The sequence below is a fragment of the Petaurus breviceps genome, unplaced genomic scaffold (assembly GCF_028583685.1).
Source record: "Petaurus breviceps papuanus isolate PSGF00001 unplaced genomic scaffold, PetGlider_PUasm1.0 207, whole genome shotgun sequence".
Classification (NCBI taxonomy): Eukaryota; Metazoa; Chordata; class Mammalia; order Diprotodontia; family Petauridae; genus Petaurus; species Petaurus breviceps.
In genome coordinates, this window is record NW_027185850.1 from 33,222,845 (window position 1) to 33,249,330 (window position 26,486).

Sequence of the window (26,486 nt, forward strand, 5' to 3'; positions counted from 1 at the left end):
TCATCTCCCACTGTCTCAGAGAATTTGATCCGATGGTATGTTTTCTGACACTTGCCCTGGTATAACATTGCCAGTTATGGCTTTGGAAGGGAAGAGCAGGAGCCACAGTGGTCTAATCAGTAATAAAGCTTTCTGGTCACTGTAATGCCATGAAACTTGGAATAAAAGGTGACTTGCGATTTTATGTGAGAGTAAGATTTCAGTTAAATATTTATAACTGCAGAAAAACCTTCAAGTCTTTTTATATTAGTGGTGTTTGTTTCATGGACACTTACATTATTGGAGAAAGAGCTGGTGTTTCGCTTTGATAAGAGATTGCCTGTTTCGATCTCCTTACTTTGGAGAGGGATAGAAATAACCCATGACTTAATTATGAAAGTCTATTGTTCTAATAAACCCTTTCATCATATTTTTGGTCAAGTTAGGATAGGGTATAATTAGAGCCAAGAATAGCTCCCTGGAAATAATAAAAAGATTGGGACAGATGCTGCCCTGCAGCCAGGGGAGTGTGTAAGAAGCAGGCCAGCACAGGTCCTTTGTGGCCAGGTGCCTCTTTCTGGGCCGGGATCCATGCTGGGATGCTTAGAGCCAGCATTGTTCATACTGCCCTGGACTGCCAGTCTTTTTTTTTTTTTTTTTGGTGGGGGAGGGAAGCCTTGGGCTACATAAAAATGCAGCAGAGATAAAGGACTATAGTAAAATATAGCTCAGCCTGCACATGAAAGCTGAATACCTGGCAGAGTAGAATTTAGTGAGATGTGGGATTTCGTACCAGGGCTGGATCAGGTAGATGTGGGTCACTGAAGTCACCTGGATGCAGGAAACTGATAAAGGGGATGAAGGAGGCACATCCCTTGCACAGAAAATGAAAATCTGAGTGTTAATCCTCTGTGGAGTTGATAAAATGTGCCCCCTCTGGAAAGCCTAAAGCTTAAAGCACACACAGATGGGGTCGTTTGTCTCATTAATGGGAAGCCAAGAACTTGATATGTTTCCTCCGTGGTAGATGGAGAAACAGGAACATTGAAGGTGTCCCAGTCTCGTCTCTTAGATACCTAGCTTTTAAGTTTTCAAAGCACTTTAAATGATGTTGATGGTGATGATAATAATTAGAATTAATTATTATGGTTCCTATGTGCTAAGTGCTTTACAAATATTATCTCATTTAATCCTATTAACAACCCCTGGGAGGCAGGTGCTATTATCATCCCCCTTTTACATTTGGGGAAACTGAGGTAAAGTTAAGTGACTTGCCTAAGTCCACACATTATTTATTACATTTAACCCATACAACAACCCCCTGAAGTAAGAGCTATTATCCCCATTGTACAAATGAAGACACTGAGGCCAAAGGTAGTTAAGTCACTAATCCAGGGTTCCACAGCTAGTGAGTATCTGAGTCAGGATTCCAACTCCGATCTTCCCACCTCCATCCAACTTTCTTTCCTGGTGGCATACCACGTACAATGGAAGTGCAAAGCTGAGCAAATCAACCTCCCTGTGCCCCAGAAGATGCCCCTCAGCATAAGTAGAGGGAGAGTTCCAGATGGAAATTCCCAATACCAGTGAAATCAGAGCTCTGCCCCTACCCTTTCCTCCTCCCCAAATAAAAGTCAGAAATTAAGTGATTGAAAATTAAATAACTAAGTGGCCAAGGCCATGGGTGAGTCCAGGAAAAAGAAGGAAGGAGAAGTTGGCTTCTATTTGACTTGTCCCTATTTACCTTTCTTTCCTCTTTTGTTCTACCTAGTACCTACGTAGTTCTAGGTATATAGGCGTTACCTAGAACTTTTGTTGTACAAAGTGAGCCAGGATGTGAGAAACAGAGGGAGTCGGAGTCATGGTCTTTGCCACAACAGATTCGCCCACTGAGTCCACAGCTCGGTGTCTTCCTTTGATCCTTGACTCAGACATTCATTAACTGTGTGACCCTGGGCAGGGGCTTCAGCTTTCTGAGCCTCAGTTTCCTTATCTGTAAAATGAGGGGATTGGGCTCCATGACTTTTCATATTCCTCCCATCTCTAAATCTGTGCTCTTATGGTCTTGTGATTTATAGCATGGCCTGTCTCTCCCATTTTGTCCCTTAAACCATGGTACCAGGTGGTGATAAGTCCTAAATCTATTGGGAGTCAGGAGACCAGGGGTTCATGCCCAGCTTGGCTACTCAATTGTCTCTGTGAACTTCAACCAGTAATTTCTCCGAGTGTTTGGCATTAGTATAAAGTGTATTAGACAGGATGCCTGGTTCTAAGAATAACAGCTATCATTTGTGTGCTGTTTTCATATGGACAAAGTACTTTCTGTATTCATTATCTCATTCAAGCCCCACAATAGCTGTGAACTTGGTGCTGTCAGAACCGTTTTCATTGCCATTTCACAGCTGGAGAAACTGAGTCTCAGAGGCGGGCCATCAATTGGCAGATGTTGGAGACAGAATTAAAACTCAGCTCCCAGCCCACTTCTCTTTATTATATTGCTTTTTTCCCCTGCAGTGTGGTATTGGATAAATCACTTTAGTTTCTTTATTTGTAGACTTGAGGAGATTGGGTTGGATGGATGATTTCCCTTTCAGTGCTATGTCTTCTGTTCGAAGAACTTTCTGAGCCTTAGTTTCCCAGTCTGTAAAATGCAAGGTTCGAACTTGACCCCAACCCTGTCCATCTCTAGCATAATATTATTTAGTGGCCTGAAGCCTCTTGCCAGCCCTTTTCCTAAAATACATGCCAGCACGCGGCTGGTTTCACCCCAACCTGCCAGGCTCCACCCGGGGATTCCCCTTTTGTGTTTTCTTTTCTGCTTGGCACCAACTGTCACTTTCAGGGCCAGCCAAGCAGAGGGTCATTCAGAAAAAGAAACACATACCGCACCACATCGGCCCATTCTCCTTACAGCAACAATGGCCCCAGAATTTAAGCACCAGCAGTATTAAAAACAGCTCCTTAGAACTGATACATAGAAGTATGTATAGAATGATTTTACCTACATACATATAGATAGATGCATATAGATCTACACCTTTTTGTGTCTGATGGTAGCCATCTCTAGGGTAGTAGGGTATGGAAGAAAAAGAAAAAAAATGTCCATGCTGATTTTGTTGTATATTTGAAAGGAATAGCAAGTTATACCCAGCATATCTGCAGTTTCATGTACGATCATCTTTTTTATTGTACCATGTTATGAAAATGCTTGTTTTATTCCATAAATTAAAAATTAAATTAATTTAATTCAATAGACCCTCCCCTCCATTGGTACAGATGAACCCTACAGGGACCAGTGCAAAGTAAGGGTCCCCTTCAGTAAGAGATCGATGGCCCCAGAACAGAATTCTGAAGGCCAGTTAGTCAAAGCTGTTCCAGCATGGCAATTTCCTCAACATCAGGGGTTCTTAAGTGGGGCTCCTCAGACCTCCCCAAGGGTAGATTTCAGAAGGCATGGGTACTTGGATGGCCAAGGGGAGATACATCTTTATTTTTGTTTCATCACCAACTGAAAATGTACATTTCCTGCAATTATTAAGGCAGGCAGCAAATTAGGATTCTGAGAAGGGGTCCCTAGACTTCACCAGACTGCCAGAGGGGTCTGGGACACAAAAACGGGCAATAAGCACAGTCAGTGGTTGGTCACCCAGCCTTTGCCCAAAGACCTTCAGTGACTGGGATGGGGGAGAGTCTTTTTCTGTTTTTAGATACATCAGACAGTTAGGGAGAGCTTTCATGCATTGATCTGAAACCTTCCTGTTTGCAAAATCTCCTTCATTATTCCGACTTCTACCCTCTGGGGCCAACCCAGACAGTCTAATCCCTCTTCCATATGTAGCCCTTGGAATATTTAAAGACAGCTGTGTCTTCTACATCTTCTCTTCAGGTGAATAAATTCCCCAGACAGTGAGGCAACTCCTTGGCTCCTTCAGTGGCTAGAGAGTTGGACCCGGGGTCAAGAAGTCCTGAATTCACATCCGGCCTTACGTACTGGCTGTGTGACCCTGGGCAAGTCAATTAACTGCTCTCTGCCTCAGTTTCCGAATCTGTTAAATGGGGATCATAATAGCACCTACCTCCCAGGGTTGTTGTGAAGACCAAATATGATAATATTTGTAAAGTGATTTGAAAACCTTCAAGTTCTCTCTCTCTCTCCCTCCATACACCCACATATATGTGTAGATATATAAAATATATATACATACATGTGTAGATATATTATACATCATATTTATATAAATATACTTGCATTATACTAATTATAATTCATCTAATAGTAATTCTAATATAATTCTATTAATTTTAAAGTTCACATATTTATAAATAATATATCAATTATATATAATATAGCTACACATATATGTATATTATCGTTCTTATTTTCCCTAATGGATCCTCATGTATTATGAGCCCCAGGCCTTTCACCATGCTGGTGGCTTTCCTCTGGACACCCCGGGCTTAGTTTTCTCCTTCTTAAAACATGGTCACTAGAAATATATATCTTGCCTCGGTTGTGGTCTGAACGAAGCATACGTTGTCTGCTTGGTGACCACCTCCCTCCCCCACCTCAAAGAGACAGCTTGTATATTCCAGGCCAGCCAAGGCTTAACCCATAATCCCAGCCTTCAAGTACAGCCATCAGGACGCAGGCATGAGCACTGGTATCTTGGGACTGATATGGTCCCAGTTGTGAATAACTAAGCTGGCTTTCCTGGAAACCTAGGGACCTGATAGCTCTGCCTGGTAAAGAGACAAGACTCAGGCCAGTGCCAAGGGAGACATTTGGCATTTATCTAGCTGTTGACCACTTGATTTCAGGTAACTATAAATTAAAGCCATAAGTGTTGAGTGTTGGGAAGCCAAGTATCTCCACAAGATGAAAGAAAACTCATCACTCCTATTAGGGACCCCTAATAGGGAACTGACATTTGACAGTCCCAATTCCTAAGCCATGTACGTAGTCATAACAATAATATTTAATGTCCATGTTTAAAAAATAAAGTGTGATACAGGAGATAGAATTTGAGGCACGTAATCTAGGAGATCTGGGTTCAGATCCTACCTCTAGCTTAATCTCTCTCCATAGGGGAAAGCTGAGGATCATCAGAATTCCTGTGGTATGTTTTAATAAATAATCCATGAAGCCCATTGGGTGGGAGACTAGGTGGCCCAGTGATGGAACCTAGGATTTGGAGTCATAGGAAGACCTGAGTTTGAATCTGACCTCAGATATTCCCTAGCTGAGTGCCCCTGGGCAAGTCATTATACCTCCCTCTATCTCAGTTTCCCCATTTGTAAAATGTGGATAATAATTAGTTAATGCAAGTACTTTGTAAAACTTAAATAATAATATTTAATATTAATTTAATTTAATAAATTTTAATTTACTTAAATTAATAAATCAATAATAATAAATAATATATAAATAATATTTATAAATATTTTATTTACAAATAAATTATTTAAATTAATAAATTAATTTAATTTAATAAATAATAACTCTATAAATGCTAGTTATTATTATAAATTGTGGAAGGATTATTGTAAAAATGTGGCTTCTATTGTTGGGGAGTCAGCTTTTTTTTCAGGTTATCTTGGTAAGTAAATCACCATCCAAAAATTGTGCAAGAGATGAGGAGAGGCAGATAGAGTGCTGGACTTGGGCTCAGGCATACCTGGGTTCAAATCTTGCCTCAGACACTTACCTAGCTGGGTGACCTTGGGCAAGTCCCTTAATCTCTGTCTGCCTTGGTTTCTTAGCTTGTGAAATAAGGATGATGATACCCACTGATCTCCCAGGGTTGTTGTGAGGCTAAAATGAAATCATATTTGAAAAGTGCTTTACCACCATTAAAGTACTGTGTATGTATCACCTAGGAGCAGCAGCAGCAGCCATCTTCATTGTTATTAATTCATCCAAGAGAACTGTGACCAAAAAAGAGAGCAGGGATGTCTTGTGTGTAAAGAGAGGGACAAACAATGGATGGCTTGGCTGCTCCATTGGTTTCTGTGCCACGGCGAGGGAACCACAAGGAGTCTTCTTGATTTGTGTTTGCAAAGCACTTTACAAATAGAAGTACCCAGTTGTCCTTGGGGGTAAACGGATTGCCTAGAGGATCTGACTCAGAGGATATCAGATAGTTCTTGTTCAGTCATTTCAGTTGTTTCTGACTCTTCATGACCCCATGTGGGATTTTCTTGGTAAAGATACTAGAGTGGTTTGCCCATTTCCTTCTCTGACTTATTTTACAGATGAGGAAACTGAGGCAAACGGGCAAGTGACTTGTCTAGGGTCACACAGCTAGTAAGTTTCCGCACCTGGATTTGAACTCAGGAAGATGAGGCTTCCTGATTCCAGGCCCTACAGAGCTCCATCCACTGGGCCATCTAGCTGCCCATCAGATAAGAGGAATTATTTGGATAATAAGCAGCCCTACAGTTCCTTATCTAAGTATCTTTACTTAGTAGATAGACCTTGGGAGTAGAGATTGTTGCATGCACTTAATAATTGCTTTTTGATTGATTGATCAATTAAGATAATGGTGCACGGCCTTTTGATTTCAACAGAGATTTTTTAATTAGTTCAACAAATGGGGTTGGGCTAGGACACCATTTTCCATGTCCTAATGAGTGGGGAGATGAGCAGATGGAGAAAGGCCCAGGGAGGGGGAGCTTTCCACAATAGATTTTAGGAGAATTAAGAGCTCTCACACTGGGCTGGCAAGAGAAAACACTCCCATTGGAGATTCCAGAAAACCACAAAGAGCCCTTTTTCATTATCTTGGGGCCCCTAAGCAACTGCTTGGGTGTGCACTGCCTCTTCGGGACTTACACCTGCCTGCCTGTGTGTGCAAGCTGATCCGGGGAATCTCCTTCAAGTTGTTTCTTCTGTGGTTTACGTAAAACTTCTAATTCTTTCATTTAAAAAAGAGAGGGATTGAAGGAGGGCGGACCAGGTAGGAGTATTCAAGTAAATGATGCTAGCAGGAGGGAAGTCACCAGTGTGCCACCGTCCCCTGAAATAAAGGAAACCTTCTCTGAATGTGATGTTTTGCACACCAAAAAGTAACACTAAATCAGGGAAAGTTACCCCAGGTCCTTCAATGCCTGCTTTGCAAAGGGCAGTCCAGCCAGGAGGAAGGAACTGGCAGGAAGCCTTTAGGAGGAAGTAGAGATAGGAGAAATCTGGGCAGACATGATACAGACAGAACACAGTCACAAAAAACATCACTAGGCAATGAAAAAAACAACCCAAGACCCACGAGGCAGGGAATGAAAGTCCCAATTTCTGGAAAGCAGCAGATTTGATCATAGTTTCTCTGAATCTCAATGCATAGCACAGTGCTCTGCATGGAGGAGGTCCTTAAACATTGGCTGACTGACTCTGGATTGTCCATATCTCATTCAGATTTTGAGAGCTGTGAATGATCTATCTTGACAGCTATAGAGGGTGTGCGTGTGTGTGTGTGTGCGTGCGTGTGTGTGTGTGTGTAGCATACTTCTAGCAAAGAGAGAAAAAATTAGAAATAGATCTCAGGAGGTTAAATAACTTGGGGGATAGACAAAATTTTATTTCTAAAACTCATCATTTTAATCCTGCAACAGACATACATATTCATTTTAATTCAACAACCATTTATTCAGAGCCTTCTGTTTGCTAGGCACTAAAGATGCAAATTCCAAAATTAAGCACTCCCTGCCCTCAAGGGGCTTATATTATATGGGAGAGAATATAGCATATAATAATATTGACGTTCAGTCATTTTCAGTCATTTCCAACTCTCCATGACTGCATTTGGGATTTTCTTGGCAGAGATACTGGAGAGGTTTACCATTACTGAGGCAAACGGGGTTAAGTGACTTGCCCAAGGTCACCCAGCTAGTAAGTGTCTGAGGCTGGATTTGACCTCATGAAGATGAGTTTTCTTGATTCCTGCCAAGGGTCCTATCTTCTGTACCACCTAGTTGTACTAGCATATAATAATGGTTAACATAGTAATAACAGTAACTAGCATTTATATGTGAGGTTTGTTTCCTTTGATTCTTGTGGTAACACCTGGAGGTATGTGTCATCATTATCTCCATTTTTACGGATGATAAAACGGAGGCAAATAGATATAAGATAAGTAATAATCTAACAATGGCTAGCATTTACATAGTGCTGTGAGGTTTTCACAGCAGTGGGAGGTAGGTGCTATTATGATCCTCTTTGACAGGTGAGGAAACTGAGGCAAACAGGTTAAGTGACTTGCCCAGGGTCGCATAGCTGGTCAGTCTCTCAGGTAGGGTTCAAATTTAGATCTTCCCTGACTCCACGTCCAGCACTCGAACCATTGCACTACCTAGCTGTCTCTGCCTAATCCATACCTGAAATAGAATCTCCTATAAAATATATGTAGCAGGGTCAGCTAGGTGGCACAGTGGATAGAGTACTGGTATGGAGTCAGGGGGACCCGAGTTCAAATCCAGCCTCAGACACGTATTTTCTGTGTAACCCTGGGCAAATCACATTAACCCGATTGCCTCCCAAATAAAGTAAAATAAAACTAAATAAAATAAAATAAATGCAGCAAACAGTTACCCAAGCCTTGACTCGAAGCCCTCCGGCAAGGTGACCCATTCCCCTTTAGAACAGTTCTCATTGTTAAGGGAGTATTTCCTGGTCTACAGCCTCAACTCACCTCTTACTAAGATCTGTCTCCTGCTCCTGATTCTACTCTCTGGGGTCCCTCCACCATATGACAGCCCTTCAAACACCATCCCCAGCCTTCTCTGTTCTGAGCCAACCCCCTCAGCTCCTTCCATCCAGCCCTACATAGAGTGGTTCCAAAAGTCAAGGCTGATTCAAAGCTGGCTTTTTTCATACACTGCTAGAAGTGACCAAAACCTTCGAGACTGAACCATCTAAGCCCCTTACAGATGGAAGAACCAGGGCTGTGAGCAGTGACCAGAGGGCCCAGGGCTATAGAGGCAGAGCTGGAATTCCGACTCACATCTCAGCCCTGTGCCTAGTGCTTTACCCACAGTATCACACTGCAGGACATGGAAGACACAAGACACGATAAGACTTTCTGAATGTTTAAAGTCCCCATACTTAATCTGGTTTTCAAGCTAAAGGTGGCGGGGGTTAGCTGCTGGTGCCGTGATGTAGGATGGTGCAATGCACCAATGGCCTGCTAACTGCATTTTTTTCTGTTGAACGAATGTCTTTTCTTTTTGGTCCTTGTCAGAGATCTCTCCCTTTCTTTCCCAAAGTCATTAATCCTTAGGGCCTCTGGATGAACTGGTGTCATTAGAAATGGAAGGTCCCTCATTTTACAAATGAGGTAACTGAGTTCTGCAGAAATGAAGCCATTTGCCCAATGTCCTAGAGTCAGTGGCAGGCCCTGGATTCGAGCCCAGGTCCTCTGGCTTTACATCTGGGTCTTTTCCTGATGTACCACAGTCACCCAGGCATCACACATGCATCCAGGCAAGGCTGCACCCATCTCATGTAAATGTACACGTGTATGAGGCTCCATGCACATGTTAATTTTATTCTAGCATGTGCCATCCCAATATGATTTTCCATCTTGTGATCCCCTGGGAGGCCTTGGCAGGATCACAACTCATCTGGCAGGGCTTGGAACAGATGTTAGCTGGGGCCGTGATGGTGATGGGGTGGGGCTCTCTCAGACTCCCTGAGCTGTCACGACTCTATGTCCGTTGCAAGGAGGGAATCTTCGTATAGGAGATTTCTGAGTAAGGAGCCCCAGGGGCCATTTTTTTTTATGAGTTTGAAAGGAGGGCCTCCCAGACTGGTCCAGTCATGCCTGTGTGTTATAGGGGCCTTGAGTCACCATGGGGCTGTGTGATCCGCATACTTCAATACCTAGAAATAGAATAACTGGAGAAGGAAAGAATTTGCTTAAATTTGGGATGCAGGCCTGAGTCTTCACAGCTTGAGGCCTGCAGACTCATGTTCTGTTTTCCCTTAAGCATTTCTCTGTTTCATTTCAGTAGGAGGGGGGGCCACAGTGTCTTTAATTAAGACTCTGATCCATTGCCCTTTCTGACCAAAGCCTGTTTGTTGTATCTAGAATGCCCTCGATTCCCCACTCCCAAGCTATCTCCCTTCATCCAACAGCTACTCTCAATTTCTGTTTGATCATTTAATCAGCTGAATCGAAATCATATCCACCAAAATGCCACATACACGTCTTCAGCTTTTTCAGTGAAATTTTCAAGCACTGTAGCCATATATGTTTTTTCCTAGATGAAGGATTTGGGCTTTCCTATTTGTCTAGATCAAGACTTTGTGAAGAGAACATGGAAACGCTGTACCCTGACCTTTCTTGATATTAGGGCTCGTCAGAGCATGGTTTCACTAAGGCGTGGGGTTTTTCTTGAAGCTAGTTTAGAGCTGGACAGGACCTCATTTATGGATGAGGAAATCAAGGCTCAGGAAGATCAAATAATAAGGGCAGTGCCTACCACGTAGTAGACATTTAATAAATGTTTACTGACTGACTGACTTGCAAAGCTGGGATTAAAACCCAGCTCCTCTGACCCCCAGTCTAATACCCTTTCCAAAGTCAATTCTATCAATGGGTGAACAAGATCTTCCTTTGCCTTTGTGGCTCAGTGTTTTTTCAGTCACGTCTGACTCTTGGTGACCCCATTTGGGATTCTCTTGGCAAAGATAGTGGAATGGTTTGCCACTTCCTTCTCCAGCTCATTTCACAGAGGTAAATGGTTGAGTGACTTGCCCAAGGTAACACGAGTAAGTGTCTGAGGCCCAATTTGAACTCTCAAAGATGAGTCTTCCTGACTCCAGCCAGGCCTAACCCTACGCACTGTGGTGCCACCTAGCTGCTCCTATTCTGCCCCCATTTGCTTTTGTGGTCAGATACTTTGGTGTTTTACCCATTACTATCTTAGAATCAATCCCTTGACCTAGAAATATTTACCAATTCATTTTTTCTATGCCCAGCCAAAACCTTCCTCCAAAACAGTCCCAGAACAGCGACCCCGCCTGTCTCTTGAAGGCCTTGTCTGGGGGTTTTGGATGCAGCAGAGTGATTTGTGCCTGTCTTTTCTTCACTTTCTTTTCAGATCAAGTTTTTCCTCCCACTTGCAACATCGAGAAGAATTTTCTGTCCCTCAATTATCTCGCGGGATATCTTCAACCAAAGATGGCAGAGGGATGTATAATGTCCAGCCTGCCTCATGGCCAGGAAGTACACATCATAGAACTAATCACCCCCAACTCAAATCCCTACAGGTAAGCAGCTGATCTGTTCTTTTTTCTGTTTTTTAATTTCTTAGATAAGTTTGACAGGCGTCTTTTGTGTTTCCATTTTTGCCTGGTCTGCTCATTCCTCTTGGGATTCCAGGCACCTTAAAGCCTCAGATTGGCTTCACCTCCTCTATTAGACCTCTCTCTGCCTTCCTATCCCCAAGATCCTCCTTCACCCCAAATCACTTTGTATTGGCTCATCAGTGTACATGATGTGTCCATCTAGGACAGCTTAGATAGTATCCATGAACTTGGGTTGTTTTAAAAGGTTTTTAATTTAAAAAAAATGTTGAAAACTTTAGTAGAATTTGTTTCCTTTTTAATCCTCTGTGTTTTATTTTATGCATTTAAAGACATGATTTGGAGAAGGGTTCCTCAAGTGGAATCCGTGACACAAAAAACATTAAGCATCTCTGCTCAAGAAGATAAAATCCTTGGGAGCAGAAGCTGTTTCTTTTTTGTCTTCACATCCCTTAATCGAGGAGGGCTTCCTTGCATGCAGCAGATGTTTAATAAATGCTTCTTAAATAATATGAGATCATACCGTACCCATCCCATATACCTCTCTTCATCATCACCCTGCCTCTGTATTCCTTTACCTACACTGGGACTATGACCTCTCTTTCAAGAACTCTTAAGGAATTTTTTTAAAGAGATGAGATATATCCATTCTGTCTTTATCTTGAATCTAATATAGACTAGAAGCTAGGAATTTAGGATTTGGAATATTTTATTGTAAAGTGAGTTTAGCTGAAATATTAAGAAAAGTCTTGTCTTTGTTGAAAATCCAACCTCTCTTCCATATAATTCCACTCATGTCAGCTCAGCAAGCATTTATTAATGGTCTGCTGTGTGTCAGGGACTGGGCTGAGTACTGAGACCACAGAGATAGGTATGAAACAATCCTGGCCTTCAGAGAGCTGACATTCTATTACTAGAGGGAAAAAAATGTGCAAAGATACGTAAATCTGAATCATACAATCCTTGCCTTCAGGGAGTTTACATTCTACTACTAGAGAAAAAATTGTACAAAGATAAATAAATCTGAAACATACAAAATGAAAACAGAAGGGAGGTATGTGTATGTGTGTGTGTGTGTGTGCACATGCTTGTGTGTTTGTATATGCACTTGTACACATTTGGATGAACACTAGCTGGGGGAAAATCAGGAAAGGCCTCTTGTGGAAGATGGCGTCTGAGCTGGTTTTGAAGGAAGCTGAGGACTCTTAGAGGTAGAGGTGTGGAAACAGATTGTTTCAGAATATTGAATGGGAAATCCAGTAGGAATGGCAAGAAAAGACACGAGGTAAATGCCTCTGGACATTAAACTAAATTCAGATTTATGGTGTGCTTTGTAAAGCTTTTCAAGATTTACAGTGAATAACATCAGGATGGCCATAATAATTTTCCTCTTAAATATGTATTTTCACGTATCTAAAAAGTCCTGATTCTTTTCTTTTTCACTACATTCTTAGAAGTCTGGACAGTGTTCATCTCTTTCCCAGCAATCACTTGGATTGAACATCTGTTTTCTTTATTTTAGTAACTGTATATGCAGATGCTTTGGAAAGTTGGTGCAGAGAATGTTTTGTAGCATTTGAAAATGTCATAAGCAAAAATTACACAAGGGAACAGAACTCTCTCCATGTCTTCTTTGCTTGTTTTATTGTGTTGATGAAATCCCCTCGGTCGCCATAACCCCCTGCCCTATTCTGGCTTTATCATCCTTGTAAACAAGATGCCTAGTTTGGAAAAAAAAAATAGTAATTCCCCTTTAAATGGAAAACTGTCATGGTTTGCTCCCATCTTTTTCAAATATAGTGGCATTAAATAACCTCACTTTAAAAAAATGGAGGGAAAAATGGCTAGTTATCAACGGGCATATATTTCTATTGTTATGTAAAATCACTTGTGTATGTGTAAAATAACAGTCTGTTTTGTACATGCTGCTTTGCCTGGGATCTGCGCCAGTGTTTTAATCAGCTGGCCAGACACTGGACGCTGGGAGGATTGGAAGGAGGTAGATGGCTGCAGACTTCTGGCTTTGGGCTCCTAACTTAGTCTTTGTCTTCATTTTCTGCATGTAGCTCTTTCCAGGTGGACATCGTAATTGACATTAGACCATTTCGAAAGGAACCTGAGGTGGTCAAACATCTTATCCTGATCTTAAAATGCAAGAAAGCTGTCAATTGGGTGATCAAATCCTACGACGTCAAGGGAAGCCTTAAAGTGATTGTAAGTTGAGGCCAGTGTTTCTATACGGAGGGTGGGGTGGGGGAGCAGAGATACTGTTTGTCAACCGTCCAACGGTGTATTATGAGTTGCAAACTCTGAGTACTTGTAGTATTTTGTTCTTTTTTGGCCTGCTCTCTGAATCACGGTTGAATGAGTTGGGATGTGTAGTCTAGGGTAGAGGAGGACCAAGGAGGACCATTTAGCAGGACCAAGGATGAAACTTAGTCTCAAGCGATGGGTAGAAGTTACAAAAAGGAAATTTTAGGCTTGACGTCAGTAAAAACTTCCTGACCATGAATGTTCTCTGAAAGCAGAATGAATTGCCTCAAGATATGATGGGCTCTCCTTCCATGAAGGTCTTCCTGCAAAGGCTTGATGGGACCACTCACTTGTAGGCTAGGTTGAATGGGGAATTCTCTTTCAGGCCACTGAGGTAGGGCCCTTCCTTCTCTCAGATTCTGTGGTCATTCCTCTAAGATTATTCAGAAATAAGGCATTTTCTTTCACCCAAGAAAATAATAGACTCTCAAGCCATTCACTGGCCAGTTTGAATTCATGATTGTTCATGACTCATAACTGTGACTTAGGGTCATCATTTCAGAACTGGAGAGGAAAGAATACTGAGATTGAGACAGCTTAAAACACTTGCCCAGAGTAAAGTACTTGTGTGTCTCAGGCAGGATTCAAATTCAGATTTCCCTCATCACCCTCTAGAATTATTTATTACCTCTAGGATCAAATATAAAATCTTCTGTGTTGCATTGAAAGCTTTTCACAGCCTAGCTTTCTCCTGGGTCCTGGAAAGGTTCCAGCCTCCTTTCTGTGTCCTCCAAGATCCAGCTTCCCTGGCCTCCTCGTGGTTCTTAACAAAGGATATTCCTCTCCCAGGTCCGTGCATTTATAATGGATCTTCCCCATGCCTACAACACCCTCCTTCTTCACCCTTTCTTCTTTAGGATTTAGCCCAAATTTCCCCTTCTTCAGAAGGCCTTACCTCTCCACATAGCTGGTAATGCCTTCTCCTTTCAAATTAACTGGCCACAGAAAGGACCAGACTATACTTCATGCCCTCTCTAGCCCTCCCCGCAGGCCATTTTGCTACCTTCCCTGCCTCCTTCTACTTCTCTACCTCTGGTTATAGATTCATTAATCAGTTCATTAATCAGCAATCACCATTGCTTTTGGAAAGGGCATTTCAGTTGACTGCCCAGTGGGTCATCTCAGCATCCCTGGAACTCTCCCGTCCCAGCCACTGATCACGTATCTATGGTCTTCTTGTATTAAAATGCAAACTCCTTGAGAAGAGAGACTCTTCCTTTCTCTTTATATCCACAGTACGTATGGTGCTGGCACATGAGTGAGCCTTAATAAATGCTTATTCATTCATTTATCTTGGATAGTTATTTGTCTTGTCACCACTTGCTTCTTGAGTTGAGAAAAAATTCAGTTAATTGGAGGTTCCCGTTAGTTGAAGTGGTATTACATATATCATTAAGGAAATAAACTTCAGTTGGCTAATTAGTGGGAAGGATAGGCATGACTCATTTTCTGCCAGAGATGTATCTTTGAGAAGTTGTAATTTTGAATTTTTAAAGGTCCAATACTATTTTAAACCATTGAGGGAACTCACCATTTGGAAGAAATCTGGAGGTGAATTCTTTTGTAAAGAATCCCTTAGTTAAATAAACATCCCTCTTGTCTATATTATAGAATTAGAATTGTTATTTGTACTGATTTCTTGAATGACACCCATAGTTTTGAGAGACAACATGGCATATCAGTAGAGTGTTAAGTTTGGAGTCAGGAAGACCTGAGTTTGAATCCTGCCTCAGATACATACTAGACGTGAGACCCCTGGAAAAGTCACTCTAATTCTCTGGGCCTCAGTTTGTAAAATGGGTGAGTTGGTCTTGACGATGACCAAGCTCCTTTCCAATCCTTAATCTACGGTCCTATGTTTGTAGCTCCCATATAAGAGGAACAAGATGCTGTTTCCTACTGGCAAAGCCACAACCAGCGGAATTACTGGACTTATGACATTTTTCCCCCTCTGCCCTGGATGAAAAAATTTCCAGTGGTAACTGATTGCCAGGATATGGGGAAAAGGGCATCTTTGGCATCTGGGAGGGTCAGTGACACATAGAAGGCCTCCCCACAGAAGCAGCAGCCGCCACCAACACTACCACCATGAGGACACACTTAATCCCAGAGGGCTCATTTTTGCTTCCTGTGGTTTGTGAACACTGGCATGATCCTAACAGGCCATTATGTGGGCAATCGGGATCCAGTCATTTGGTGTTCAGCACAAAGAAAGACCAAATGATTTTCCAAAGCCCAGTGTTTGGTTTGCTTTGCCCTGCCTTGGCCTAGCTTCTTCTGATGACCTAGGGGAGTCTTTGCCTCGCAGCATGGCACACCAGTGGAATGTTTTTAATTTAAGAATAACAAAAACAGGAAAGGGATCATGCTTTGAAAGACAAAAACATATGGTCCTTTTTAATTCCCTGCTGGAGTTCTTGTATAAATGTTCCCTCTGCCATGACTCTTAACTAGATGCTTCCACTCCCCAAATCTTCGAGCTTGAAGGCCTGGGGGCCTGATCTGTTGGCACTGGGGAGGGGAGATTTGGATGCCCCTCACTTGGTTCAGTCAGAAAGAAGAGAAATGAGATTGCTTGTCCTAAAGCAGCCTCTGTTTATTCCTTTCTCTGGCTCAAAACTCTTGGCCAAGTCCAATTTTGGACAATGCATGACAACATTACTAAACAATTAGGTCATGTTTCATGAGCTTTTTTTACTGACCAATCGGTCCCAGGCTTTTGGTTTTGCTAACTCCACGCTTCTCGTGTAAATTATGATCGCACCCGGTGGGAGACACATGTTTATGCAGAGTGAAGAAGGGACTGCCTAAGCCAGAATGAGGGTGTTTGTTCTCCAGAGGGCTCGAGGGGTTTTGTGGGGAGGGGAACAAGGAGAATTTGAGGCCTAAAAGAACAGGGCTTAGTTTTTAGGTGTAGGGCAAGTGAGGGCTCTGGGCAATTCTAGCTAGCTTCTCTGTACTGGGTGTTTCTACACTAGGAATCCCACACTGATGAAATTATTGGTCTATACCAAACACCCCCCAAAAAAGGATAGTATCCTTGAATATCCCCATGGGTCTGTCTAATAGTAACACCTGGCATCTTAAAAATATACAGCTCTTTCAAAGGCACATCCACATTAGCAAAGAGTGGTTCCTTAAACACCATCAAAGCCAAGGGTTGTAAACTACATTGGTCAAATGGTTAGTTTTCAACCAAGTCAAGTGCCCACTTACACAGGGGTAGGCTGAATAGGACCCCAGAATTGTTGAGAGAAATAAAGAATTATGGCATGAGTCAGAACAAATGTGAAAACAGTGTTAGGGTAGAGGTAGCTAGGTGGCGTAGTGAATAGAGCCCCGGTCCTGGAGTCAGGAGGACCTGAGTTCAAATCCAGCCTCAGACATTTAATATTTACTAGCTGTGTGACCTTGGGCAAGTCACTTAACCCCAGTTGCCCTGCTTTCCCCCCTCCAAAAAGCAAAACAAACAAACAAAAAAAAAGTGTTAGACGGTCTAGGCTGTCCCAGAAATCTTAGAGTAGCTTTAAACTTTTGATAACTTAAAGCTGCATTAAGATTTTTGATAACTTAAAACCACACTAAGACTTTTCATAATTTACAACTGCACTAAGATTTTTGGGACAGCCTGTGTATTTTGGATAAGGGCAGTGCAGAGCTGGAGAACGTTTAGAGGAAGGTGACTGGGATCGTGAAGTGCCTCAATATTATGCTGCAGGAGGACTGGATGAAGAATCTGGGGGTGTTTCACCTGGAAAAGAGAAGCCTTGGTGGGGACAAGATTGCTCTCTTTAAGTATTTAAAGGACTCTCCGTGGAAGAGAATCCGATCTGGTAAGGGCAGAGGGCAGAACTAGGGGTATTAGGGGTGAATTGCAGAGAGTCAAACTGAGGCTTGATGTCTGGAAAATCTTCCTAAGAAGGAGAGCTCTCCCACAGCAGAATGGGGGTGTGTATGATCATTTAGAGAGAATTCTAATTCAGTTATAACTGGTACTTGATGACTTCGGAGAGTCCTTCTGACATAAGATTCTGTGACAGTCAATTATAAACAGCATTTTATTAAAGAAAAAACAATAAATGGCATTTATTAAGTACCTACTTTATGTGGGGCACTGTGCTAAGCTAGGATAGGAATTTATATTGCTGTGTTTTTAACAAGGAATGCTTCCATAGTATGAAAGGATAGAAATGAGCATTTTAGGTGGCATCTATCTCATGATACCATTGTAATTTTATTAGACAATCAATCCACCCAAATTTATTAAGTCCTTACTAGATTTCAGATGTTATCCTAAGCACTGAGGCTACAAAGAAAGGCAGAAACAGCTCCTGCTCACATTCTAATAATGGGGACACTCCCAGAATTCTAACATCAGCCTTATGATTGATAAAGACCCTTTTACCCATGTGGGGCACATGCCATCCATCTTCTAATATCTTTGGCTTTGACCCGCTATGGCTTAGGAGATCATCTATTCATCATATACATACATGCATACATATATATATATTATAACTATATGTCTATATATGATCATTCTGTCTTCTATCTATTTCAAGGTGGGGCCAAAGAGTTTAGGAGTTAGGGAAAGAAGCAACTAGAGACACTTTGGGATTGACGATTGGCAATGCTAAGAGCAAGAGAGAAGTCTCCCATACAGTAATTCTGTCTCAGACTCCCCATTTCTTTATTTTTAAAGCAATCGGGGTTAAGTAACTTGCTCAAGGTTACACGGCCAGTTATTTCTGGGTGTGGTGCTGAGTATCTGAGCCTGGATTTGATCCCCAGGTCATCCTGACACTGAGGCCGGTGCTCTTACTCACTGAGCCACCTGGCCGCCCCTAAGACTCCCCATTTCTTAAACCTGGACACTTTAGAAAAAGTGCAAATGGATTTTTAGCCTTGTAAGTCCCAGAGCTGATCAGCAGGAGGGATGCTGACAGTCCCTAGATTCAGTGTGGAAAGGTGTAAACAGATCAGACTGTATTGGTTAAAAAAGGGACAGGTGGGTGGCCCATGTTAGGATCAGAGTATTCTGGAAATGTGATATATTTTTTCAGCTGTTGAAAAATAAAAAATAGGGCACAGGAGGTCAGTTGACATTATTTAGAGTTGCAATCCCAGCCATGCTGCTTGAAAATCTATGGAAGAACCTGCCTGAGACCAACGGCACAACTTTGGGACCTCCTTTTTCCTCACCTCTGGCTTTTTCTCTTCCCTTTTCTGGACAAGCTGCTCCTTCCCTTAAATGGTTGGGAATTCTCCAAGGTTTTCCCCCTGTAAATCAAGTATTCTTAATCTGGGTCCATGGACCCCCAAGAGATCCATGAATAGATTACAAGGAGTTCATGAACATATATGAAAAAACAATTATATATTTTTCACATGCCTCTAACAGAAATTAGATACTCCTTTTGATTATGAATGTAGACCACAAATGATGTTTCTGAGAAGGGATCCGTGGCCTTCATCAGGCGATCAGAGGTGTCCAGGACACAAAAAAAGTTTTGAGAACCTTTAGCTATAGACCTTATAGTCTCAAATGAGGACCTGAGCTGAGCCTGGGCCTGGGGGACCCTCCATCTTTGTTCGGCCCTTGTAACCAGCTCAGTCCTTCACTAAACACTTTTGGGGACGAGAAAATAAAAGGGGGAAGGTCATTAAGCTTTGGATTGCAATCCTTGAGACCCTTGACCTACATCCTTTTGGCAGAGCTGAGCCCTGTGAACTGATGGTTTTATAGTGGGAAAAGATTAAGATTTCGTCATGTTAGGGGCTAACAAATGGGGAATTCAGCAAGAATGCCCTGTGCATGCAAGAGAAGGAAAACTGGGCATGAGAAGTAAAGCGATTTTCTTAGGCAGCGTGAAAGTGTTCTGCATGCTTGGATGGGCCAGGCTACTCGCCTGCAGCAGTTGTTGAAAATGTGATGCATGATTCTTCATGGCTACTTGTTAGCTTCAAGCCATCCTGCCCACTCCTCAGTGGCTTTGCTGTCCCCTGCAAGGGAAGAACTCAATGTTTTGCATCTGAGAACCAGGGATTTCTCTTTATCCTTACTCACCTCTTTTTTTTTTCCTTGGAAGATTCTTACATTTAGTTTTTTTCCATTCAAAGATACTGTTATTCAGCATCCCCTGTACCTAAAAGGGGACCCCCCCAGCAGTCTTCCTTGTGCTGTCAGACTGCATTTTGCAAACGAACCTGAGCTTATTTAGTGTATTAGAACATGGGATGATCTAGGTTGCATTTCAGGATCCCTCTTCCAAGCGTCCTGGACATTATAATGAAGGCTATTTTTAAAAAGCAAGTCCCTAGTAACCTTTTTTATTATTAAAAAAATATATATCGTAGGAGCAGATCACGGAATACATTGTTGGAATTTCTATTGGCAAGATTAATGCTGATTTAGCCCATGATGACCTTGCTGTTTAATCCCTGGACCTCAATTTCCAGACACAGACTATGGAAAAGTTTTGTAAAACTTTTTGTTGTTCAGTCCTTTCAGTTGTGTCCAATTCTTTGTGACCCCATTTGGGGTTTTCTTGGCAAAGATACTGTAGTGGCTTGCCATTTCCCTCTCCAGCTCATTTTGCAAATGAGGAACTGAGGCAAACAGGGTGAAGTGACTTCCCAGGTTCACAAACTAATAAGTGTCTGAGGCCAGATTTGAACTCAGCAAGATGATCCTTCCTGACTCCAGGCCCAGTGTGCTATCCACAATGGTACCACCAGATTTAGAAATGGAAAGGAAATAAGGATGTATTGAGTTTCACTCTCTCCTTTTATAGATGAGGAAAACAAGGCCCATGCAGCTTAAGTGACTTGTTCAGGGTCATCTAGCTCATCAATGTCTAGGTTTCTTTCTGACTCCCTAGTCCAGTGTCCTCTCCCTGCCCCTTCTGATGAGATCACAGCTCCTTTCTAGTGTGTATATGTTATCAAAAAATATCTGTATACTTTAGCAGTTAGTTTGAAGAAAGAAGAGTCTGATTTGGAGGGGAATATTCCTTTTGAAATGTGTGTCTGTGTTCATTGATTCAAATAGTCATTTGTGCTTTTCAATGCAGGGTGTTGAGTGGACACTATACCCGGTCAGGGTGATGTGGGATGGCTGCTTACTCCCTTGTGTCACTGGAGAGTAGTGGGAGCGTGGCTTAATGGGTAGGGAGCCAACCTTTGGCTCAGGGTGACCTGGGGCTTCCGACCTGCCTCTTTGCTCTAGGCAGCTCTTCTAAGACTGTAAGCTAGAGAAGAGGTGCCACAATTCATGGGTGCAGGCAGTTTCCACAGCTGGCAGGTCTTCCCTACTCTGGGAAAAAATCACCTGGGTCAAAGCTGATGTTTATAAATATTTTATATATAAATACTATAAATAGGAAATATAAATAACAAGCAGATAATACACAAACAATACATAATTACAGAACATAAATCTATTCATCATATGTACTATGATAATTTAATATTTAATAGAAATGCTAAAATATTTAATAATCATAAATATTGCATCAATATAAATATTCATAAATATTTTTAAATCTTCTATTTGGTTTATAAAAGTCTCTGTAAGCTGGTCTTTTCCTACCATTCCCATGTTCTTACTTTACCACCTAAACATGTGTCCTGTGATGACATTGGACTCCCTGCAGTTCTTCTCAGTTGATGTTCCCCGACCTTGGCCATCCCCATGCCTGGAATGCCCTCCTTCCTCATCTCTGCCTCCTGCCTTCCCTGGCTTACTTCAAGTCTCAGTTAGTTGTACCTTCTATAAAAAGTCTTGAATTTCCTTAATGCTAGTGCCTTCCCTCTGTTAATTATCTTCATCTAATCTGTATCTTGTTTGTACATAGTTGTTTGCATGTTGTCTCCCATGTTAGACTGTGAGCTCCTTGCGGGCAGGGACTGTCTTTTCCCTTTCTCTGTATTCCCAGTTCTTGGCACAATGCCTAGCACATAGTAGGGACTTTATAAATGATGATTCATTGATTGACTCACTGACCGAAAGCAATTTTAGAATCCTTCCCTTCAGTGTTTTTTCTTTTCAAATATTGATTTTGTTTACCTAAAGAAATCTTATGTGGGTTATTTCTCTATTATCCTCAGGCTCCAAATAGCATTGGCTTTGGGAAAGAAAGTGAGAGATCCATGGCTATGACAAAATCTATAAGAAATGATATTCCTTCAACTCAAGAAAATTTGGTCAAGTGGGCCTTTGATAATGGCTACAGTCCAGTGACATCCTACACGATGGCCCCAGTGGCTAATCGATTTCATCTTTGGCTTGAGAATAATGGTAAGCTGGGAAGACTTAAATGAACTGATGCAAAGTGAAATGAGCAGGACCAGGAAAACATTGTACGTGGTAGCAACAATATTTTACAGTGAACAACTGTGAATGACTTGGTATTCTGATCAATATAACAATACAAGACAATTCCAAAGGAGTTACGATGAAAGATGCTATCTACTTCCAGAGAAAGAACTGATGGAGTCTGAATGCCAATTGAAGCATGTTTTTTTTTCACTTTCTTTTTCTTTTTTTGACAACATGGCTAATATAGAAATATGTTTGGCATGTATAATTGATATCACATTTCTTGCCTTCACAATAGGTGGGGGAGGGTTGGGAGAGAGAATTTGAAACTAAAAAAAAAAATTTTTTAAACGAACACAAAAAATAAATAATATTTTTTTAATTTTTAAAATTTTTTTAAAAAAACTAAAAGAATGGTAATGACTTTTAACATATGGAGAATATTTCAGTGTTGTTCTTGCTTTTCATGCCCTTAAGTGTGAAAATGAGGGAAGAACACTAGGTACTAAGAGATATTTGAATCCCAGTTCTGCCACTGTTAGCTATGTGACCTCAGGCAAATCACGTTCTTTCTTTCATCCATAGTCATTTATGTGGGGGCACCCACACAACACGAGTCATATGCATGACTCAAACCCAAGTCTTGCTGACTCTTGAGGCAGCAGTCCAAGTTGCCTCTCATAAGAAATCTTTAGAGAATCCATACCAATGGACTTAAGTAGAAACTGGAAGGCTGTTTTGGGAAAGCCCAAATCAATTGATTTTATCAGTGAATCAGTAAACATTTATTAAGCATTTATTTAACATTGATTGTTATCATTATTTATTAATATTACTATTTGCCAAGCACTGTGCTAAGTCCCATTAATGAAGTCATGTTCAATGTTCAATCTCATCTTAGAAATGAGGAAAATGAAGCCCAGAGAGGTAGGGTGGGCTTGGATGAGCCAGGATTAAAACCCAGGTTCTCTGCTTCCTGATCTATTGCTTTTCTGTTGTACTATGCCCTCTTTCATTTTATTCCGCAATAACATAATTTCACCTAAATCCACCTTATTAATTAGATTTCTTGCTGTCCTTGATGCAATGAACTTGCAGCCAGATATAACCTGACTATTGACCCCTGACGTTGTGTTTCTGCATTTCCTTCTCTCATTTCTAGAGGAGATGAGTGACGAGGAAGAACATTCCACTCCCCCGGAGCTTCGGATACTCCTAGGAGGCAGCCCTCTGCCTTCCCCAGAGAACCCTTCCATCCCAGTAGGAAGTTTTCCTTTTCCATTCCCTCCCATCAACAGGAAAGGGAGACACGAGGAGAAGGGAGAGGATGGGTTCCCTCAGCCAAAGAGGCCTCTCCACCCCACCCTCCAGCTGTTTCCCGGCCCCAAGGAGCCCCAGGAGGCACAAGGACATGTAGACATTGCCTTCTCCGTCACCTGCAATGATGAAAAGATGTTTGTGGCTATTGAAAAGGATTCTCTGCAGGTTGGTGCAGTTTCATATGGGACGGAAGAAACCAGCACCAGTGATAACAATAACTTAACATTTCTATGGCGCAGCTGGGTAGTATGGCATATAGAATGTTAGATTGGAGCTGGGGGACTCTGAGTTCAAATCCTGTCTCAAACACTTACTGTGGGACCCTTGGCAAATCCCTTGGCCTCTTCCAGCCTCAGTTTCTCATCTGAGAAACTGAGTCAATATGAGATTAAATGAAATAATGCATATAAAGCAGTACAAATTCTAGCTATTATTATTATTTATATATGCTTTAAGGTTGACTTGCTTGCATCTTCTTATTTGATGATGGTAGGTTAGGGACCCATAGCATTATTATACCCATGTGGCATTTGACAACACTGAGGCCCAGAGATGCCCACATAGCTAGTAATTATCAGAGGCGGGATTGGAACCCAAGTTCTCCTGACCCTGGCTTTCTCCTCATCACAACCAACAGCCTGTGGCAAATATACTTTCTTGTTCACTGTTCACTTTTGCTTAATGAATTAGACCTCCTTTCCTTGCCTGGTACCCGTTTCTCCCAGCAAGGTGATCTCTAAATCTTTGTGTGTTGGTATTTTTCTATTGAACTCTAACACAGTCCTTGAGATGTTGATCATTGCTGGGGTCAGGGGAGAGGGTGTCTTAGAGGAGCGGTACATGTTGGGGAGGGGAAAAGAGGGTTAAATGCAAGCTTCCAGCATCCCTTCCATAGCAAAAGGCTTAGTGAAACTATTGCCATGTAGGAGCATTATTTATTCAATTCCCAACTTTTTGGTGATGCTTATTCTAGGCTAGCGGCTACACGGGGACAGAGCTGTCCCTATCGGATCCGACCTGCAAGGCCAAGACTAATGGAAGCCACTTCATTTTGGAGTCATCCCTGAAAGACTGTGGCACACAGCAGCGACAGTCTGCCCCTGACAGCGTGGTGTATTATAACTCGGTGAGTGCTCTGGGAGACTGGCTTTCAAAGCCCTGCTTCGATTTCTCACTGTGAAACCCAAGCTTCACAGGTCACTTTCCTGAGGCTTTGTTTCCTCAGCCACAAGTGACATGGACAGGGTCACCCACGTAGGATGCATTTTATGGACAACCTGAACCCAGGTCTTGCTGACCCAGGAGCTATTAAGTTCTGGTAACAAGACTTTACAGTTACCGGGGAAATAAGTAACCAGCCTGAGTGCTCTAGGCCAGAAAAGCCAGGCCAGAACTTGAAAGGAAATTTCATATACTTTGCTCCTCCTTTCTCTTCCTTCTTTTTTTGGAGGCAGCACACTTTTTAGTTGTGTCTAAATCTGTGGGGAAACTCTGTCTATATTTCTTGAAAGAAAGGTATTATATATTCTTTCATATGTTATTACATCGTATTATAATTTTATGCTGTTACATTGTTGTATTATGTTATGGTATGGTATATTGTCATGTTATGTTAAGGAGATTTTCATGAATGTGAGAAAATCCAAAGTGAAATGTTCAGGTTGAAGGTAAATTTTTCTAGTCATAAGAGTTTTGCAGTTTTTTATCACTAGCATTACTGAGTCTGTGTCTACATCAGGTGATGAGATTAGTCATTGAACTTCAGAAGCTGAAAGGCCTTTAGCAATCTTTGCCTCCTTCCCTACTACTGCACTGAAAGCTTCCCTCTGCAAGATCCCAGTGATTTCTTCCTTAATTTCCAAACCTCTCCTCAGTCTTCAGCATCCTTGGCTTTTCTGTCCTGTCTCACTGCTGAAAAGGCCTCTGCTTTCCGATATTTTCTCTTTCCTCAGCTTCTGTCATGATGCTTTTTCCTGGTTCTTCCCTCTACCTGCCTGGCTGTTCTTATTAGACTCTGCGCTCAGTCTCCTTCCTCCTTCCACCCCAGTAGTTCTTCCCCAAGCACCTGTTCTCAGGTCTTTCTCACCTCTGTCCACACTCCCTCCATTGACCGTCTCCTCCATTTTCATGACTCGGTGGTCCCTGTGTGGCTCCAAAACGAACACATCTGGTCTTTCCCCATCTCTTCCATCTTTCAATGTCTTGTTGATCAGATCTCCCTGGATATCCCACTTCATGCTCGATATATCCAAGATAAAATAAAGAATAGGGAGAGAACTTGAGTTCATCGATATAAGGAATTGCCGGGTGAAGCTAAGACCTCTAATCAATGCAGATCAGCGTCTTCTTGGCGATTTAGTTACTTATGTCATTGAGAAGTAACATTGACTTGCGAAGGGTCCCATAGCTGCATGTATAAGGCATGGGCCTTGAACCCTGGTCTCCCTGCCTCTGAAGCCTGCTCTCAGCCCATTCTGCCTCATAACAGCCTTGTTAATTGGTTCATTTAGGCTTTCCTCCAGGGACTCTGACTGCCATGAAAAGGGGTTCTTGCTTACCTTCCCATGATAGCATCCTAATTAATAGTTTGGTTCCTTGTTTAGACCTATTGTTCAGTCTTCTCTCTCAGCCCTCAGAGTAATTGTAAAGTTTTTGGATTAAAACATGGTCCTGATCTAAGTGTGCAAAGTGGGAAATCATATTAATGACAAGGACGGCCCTGTGTGAAGGAGTTCTAGGAACCTCCCTACGTGCGCATGAGGGGAATGCGTTGAGTTATGGGCTGTCATCCCCCAGCCAGCTGCCATGGATGCTTTCCCTTCTGAGCTTGGCCCGGCCCAGGACTCACTGCTCTTAAGCACTCTTTAAAAGAGTCTGTTCTCAATCAAAATGTGAAATTCTCCTCTGCACTAAGGCAGAGAAGTGATAGGTAAGAGATGAGCAAGAAGGGAGATGCAGCTGGACAATTAAGAAAGGGGCTGAGAAGGAGAGCAGGAAGGACATGGTTTTGGCAGCCATCTTTCTCTAGTGGATGGTAGTTGGTGCCTTCTGCTATGTTTTTTAATCATGCCTCATGCTTTCTCTCTGTGTAGATTATAATGCAGGTATCAGCCCCTGGGGACAGCAGCGGCTGGCCCACTGATTATGAAGACTTGGAGTCGGGAAATAATGGCTTTCCAGGAGATACAGATGAAGGAGATAGTTTCTTCATAAGCAGGCCTGAAATCGTGGTGGTATGTATTTGACTTTGGAACA

At 42.1% G+C, this 26,486-nt stretch overlaps 1 protein-coding gene across 2 annotated transcripts in view; it reads left to right on the plus strand.

Moving 5' to 3' along the window:
- LOC138165089 (transforming growth factor beta receptor type 3-like) overlaps positions 1 to 26,486 on the plus strand; it is a 229,333-nt gene that overhangs the window by 165,948 nt on the left and 36,899 nt on the right. For both annotated transcript variants that reach the window (XM_069093236.1, XM_069093237.1), the window contains 6 exons: positions 11,074 to 11,242; positions 13,345 to 13,492; positions 21,701 to 21,890; positions 23,074 to 23,396; positions 24,205 to 24,357; positions 26,324 to 26,464. In XM_069093236.1, the coding sequence (XP_068949337.1) occupies positions 11,074 to 11,242; positions 13,345 to 13,492; positions 21,701 to 21,890; positions 23,074 to 23,396; positions 24,205 to 24,357; positions 26,324 to 26,464 (1,124 nt within the window). The remainder of the gene's footprint in view (positions 1 to 11,073; positions 11,243 to 13,344; positions 13,493 to 21,700; positions 21,891 to 23,073; positions 23,397 to 24,204; positions 24,358 to 26,323; positions 26,465 to 26,486) is intronic.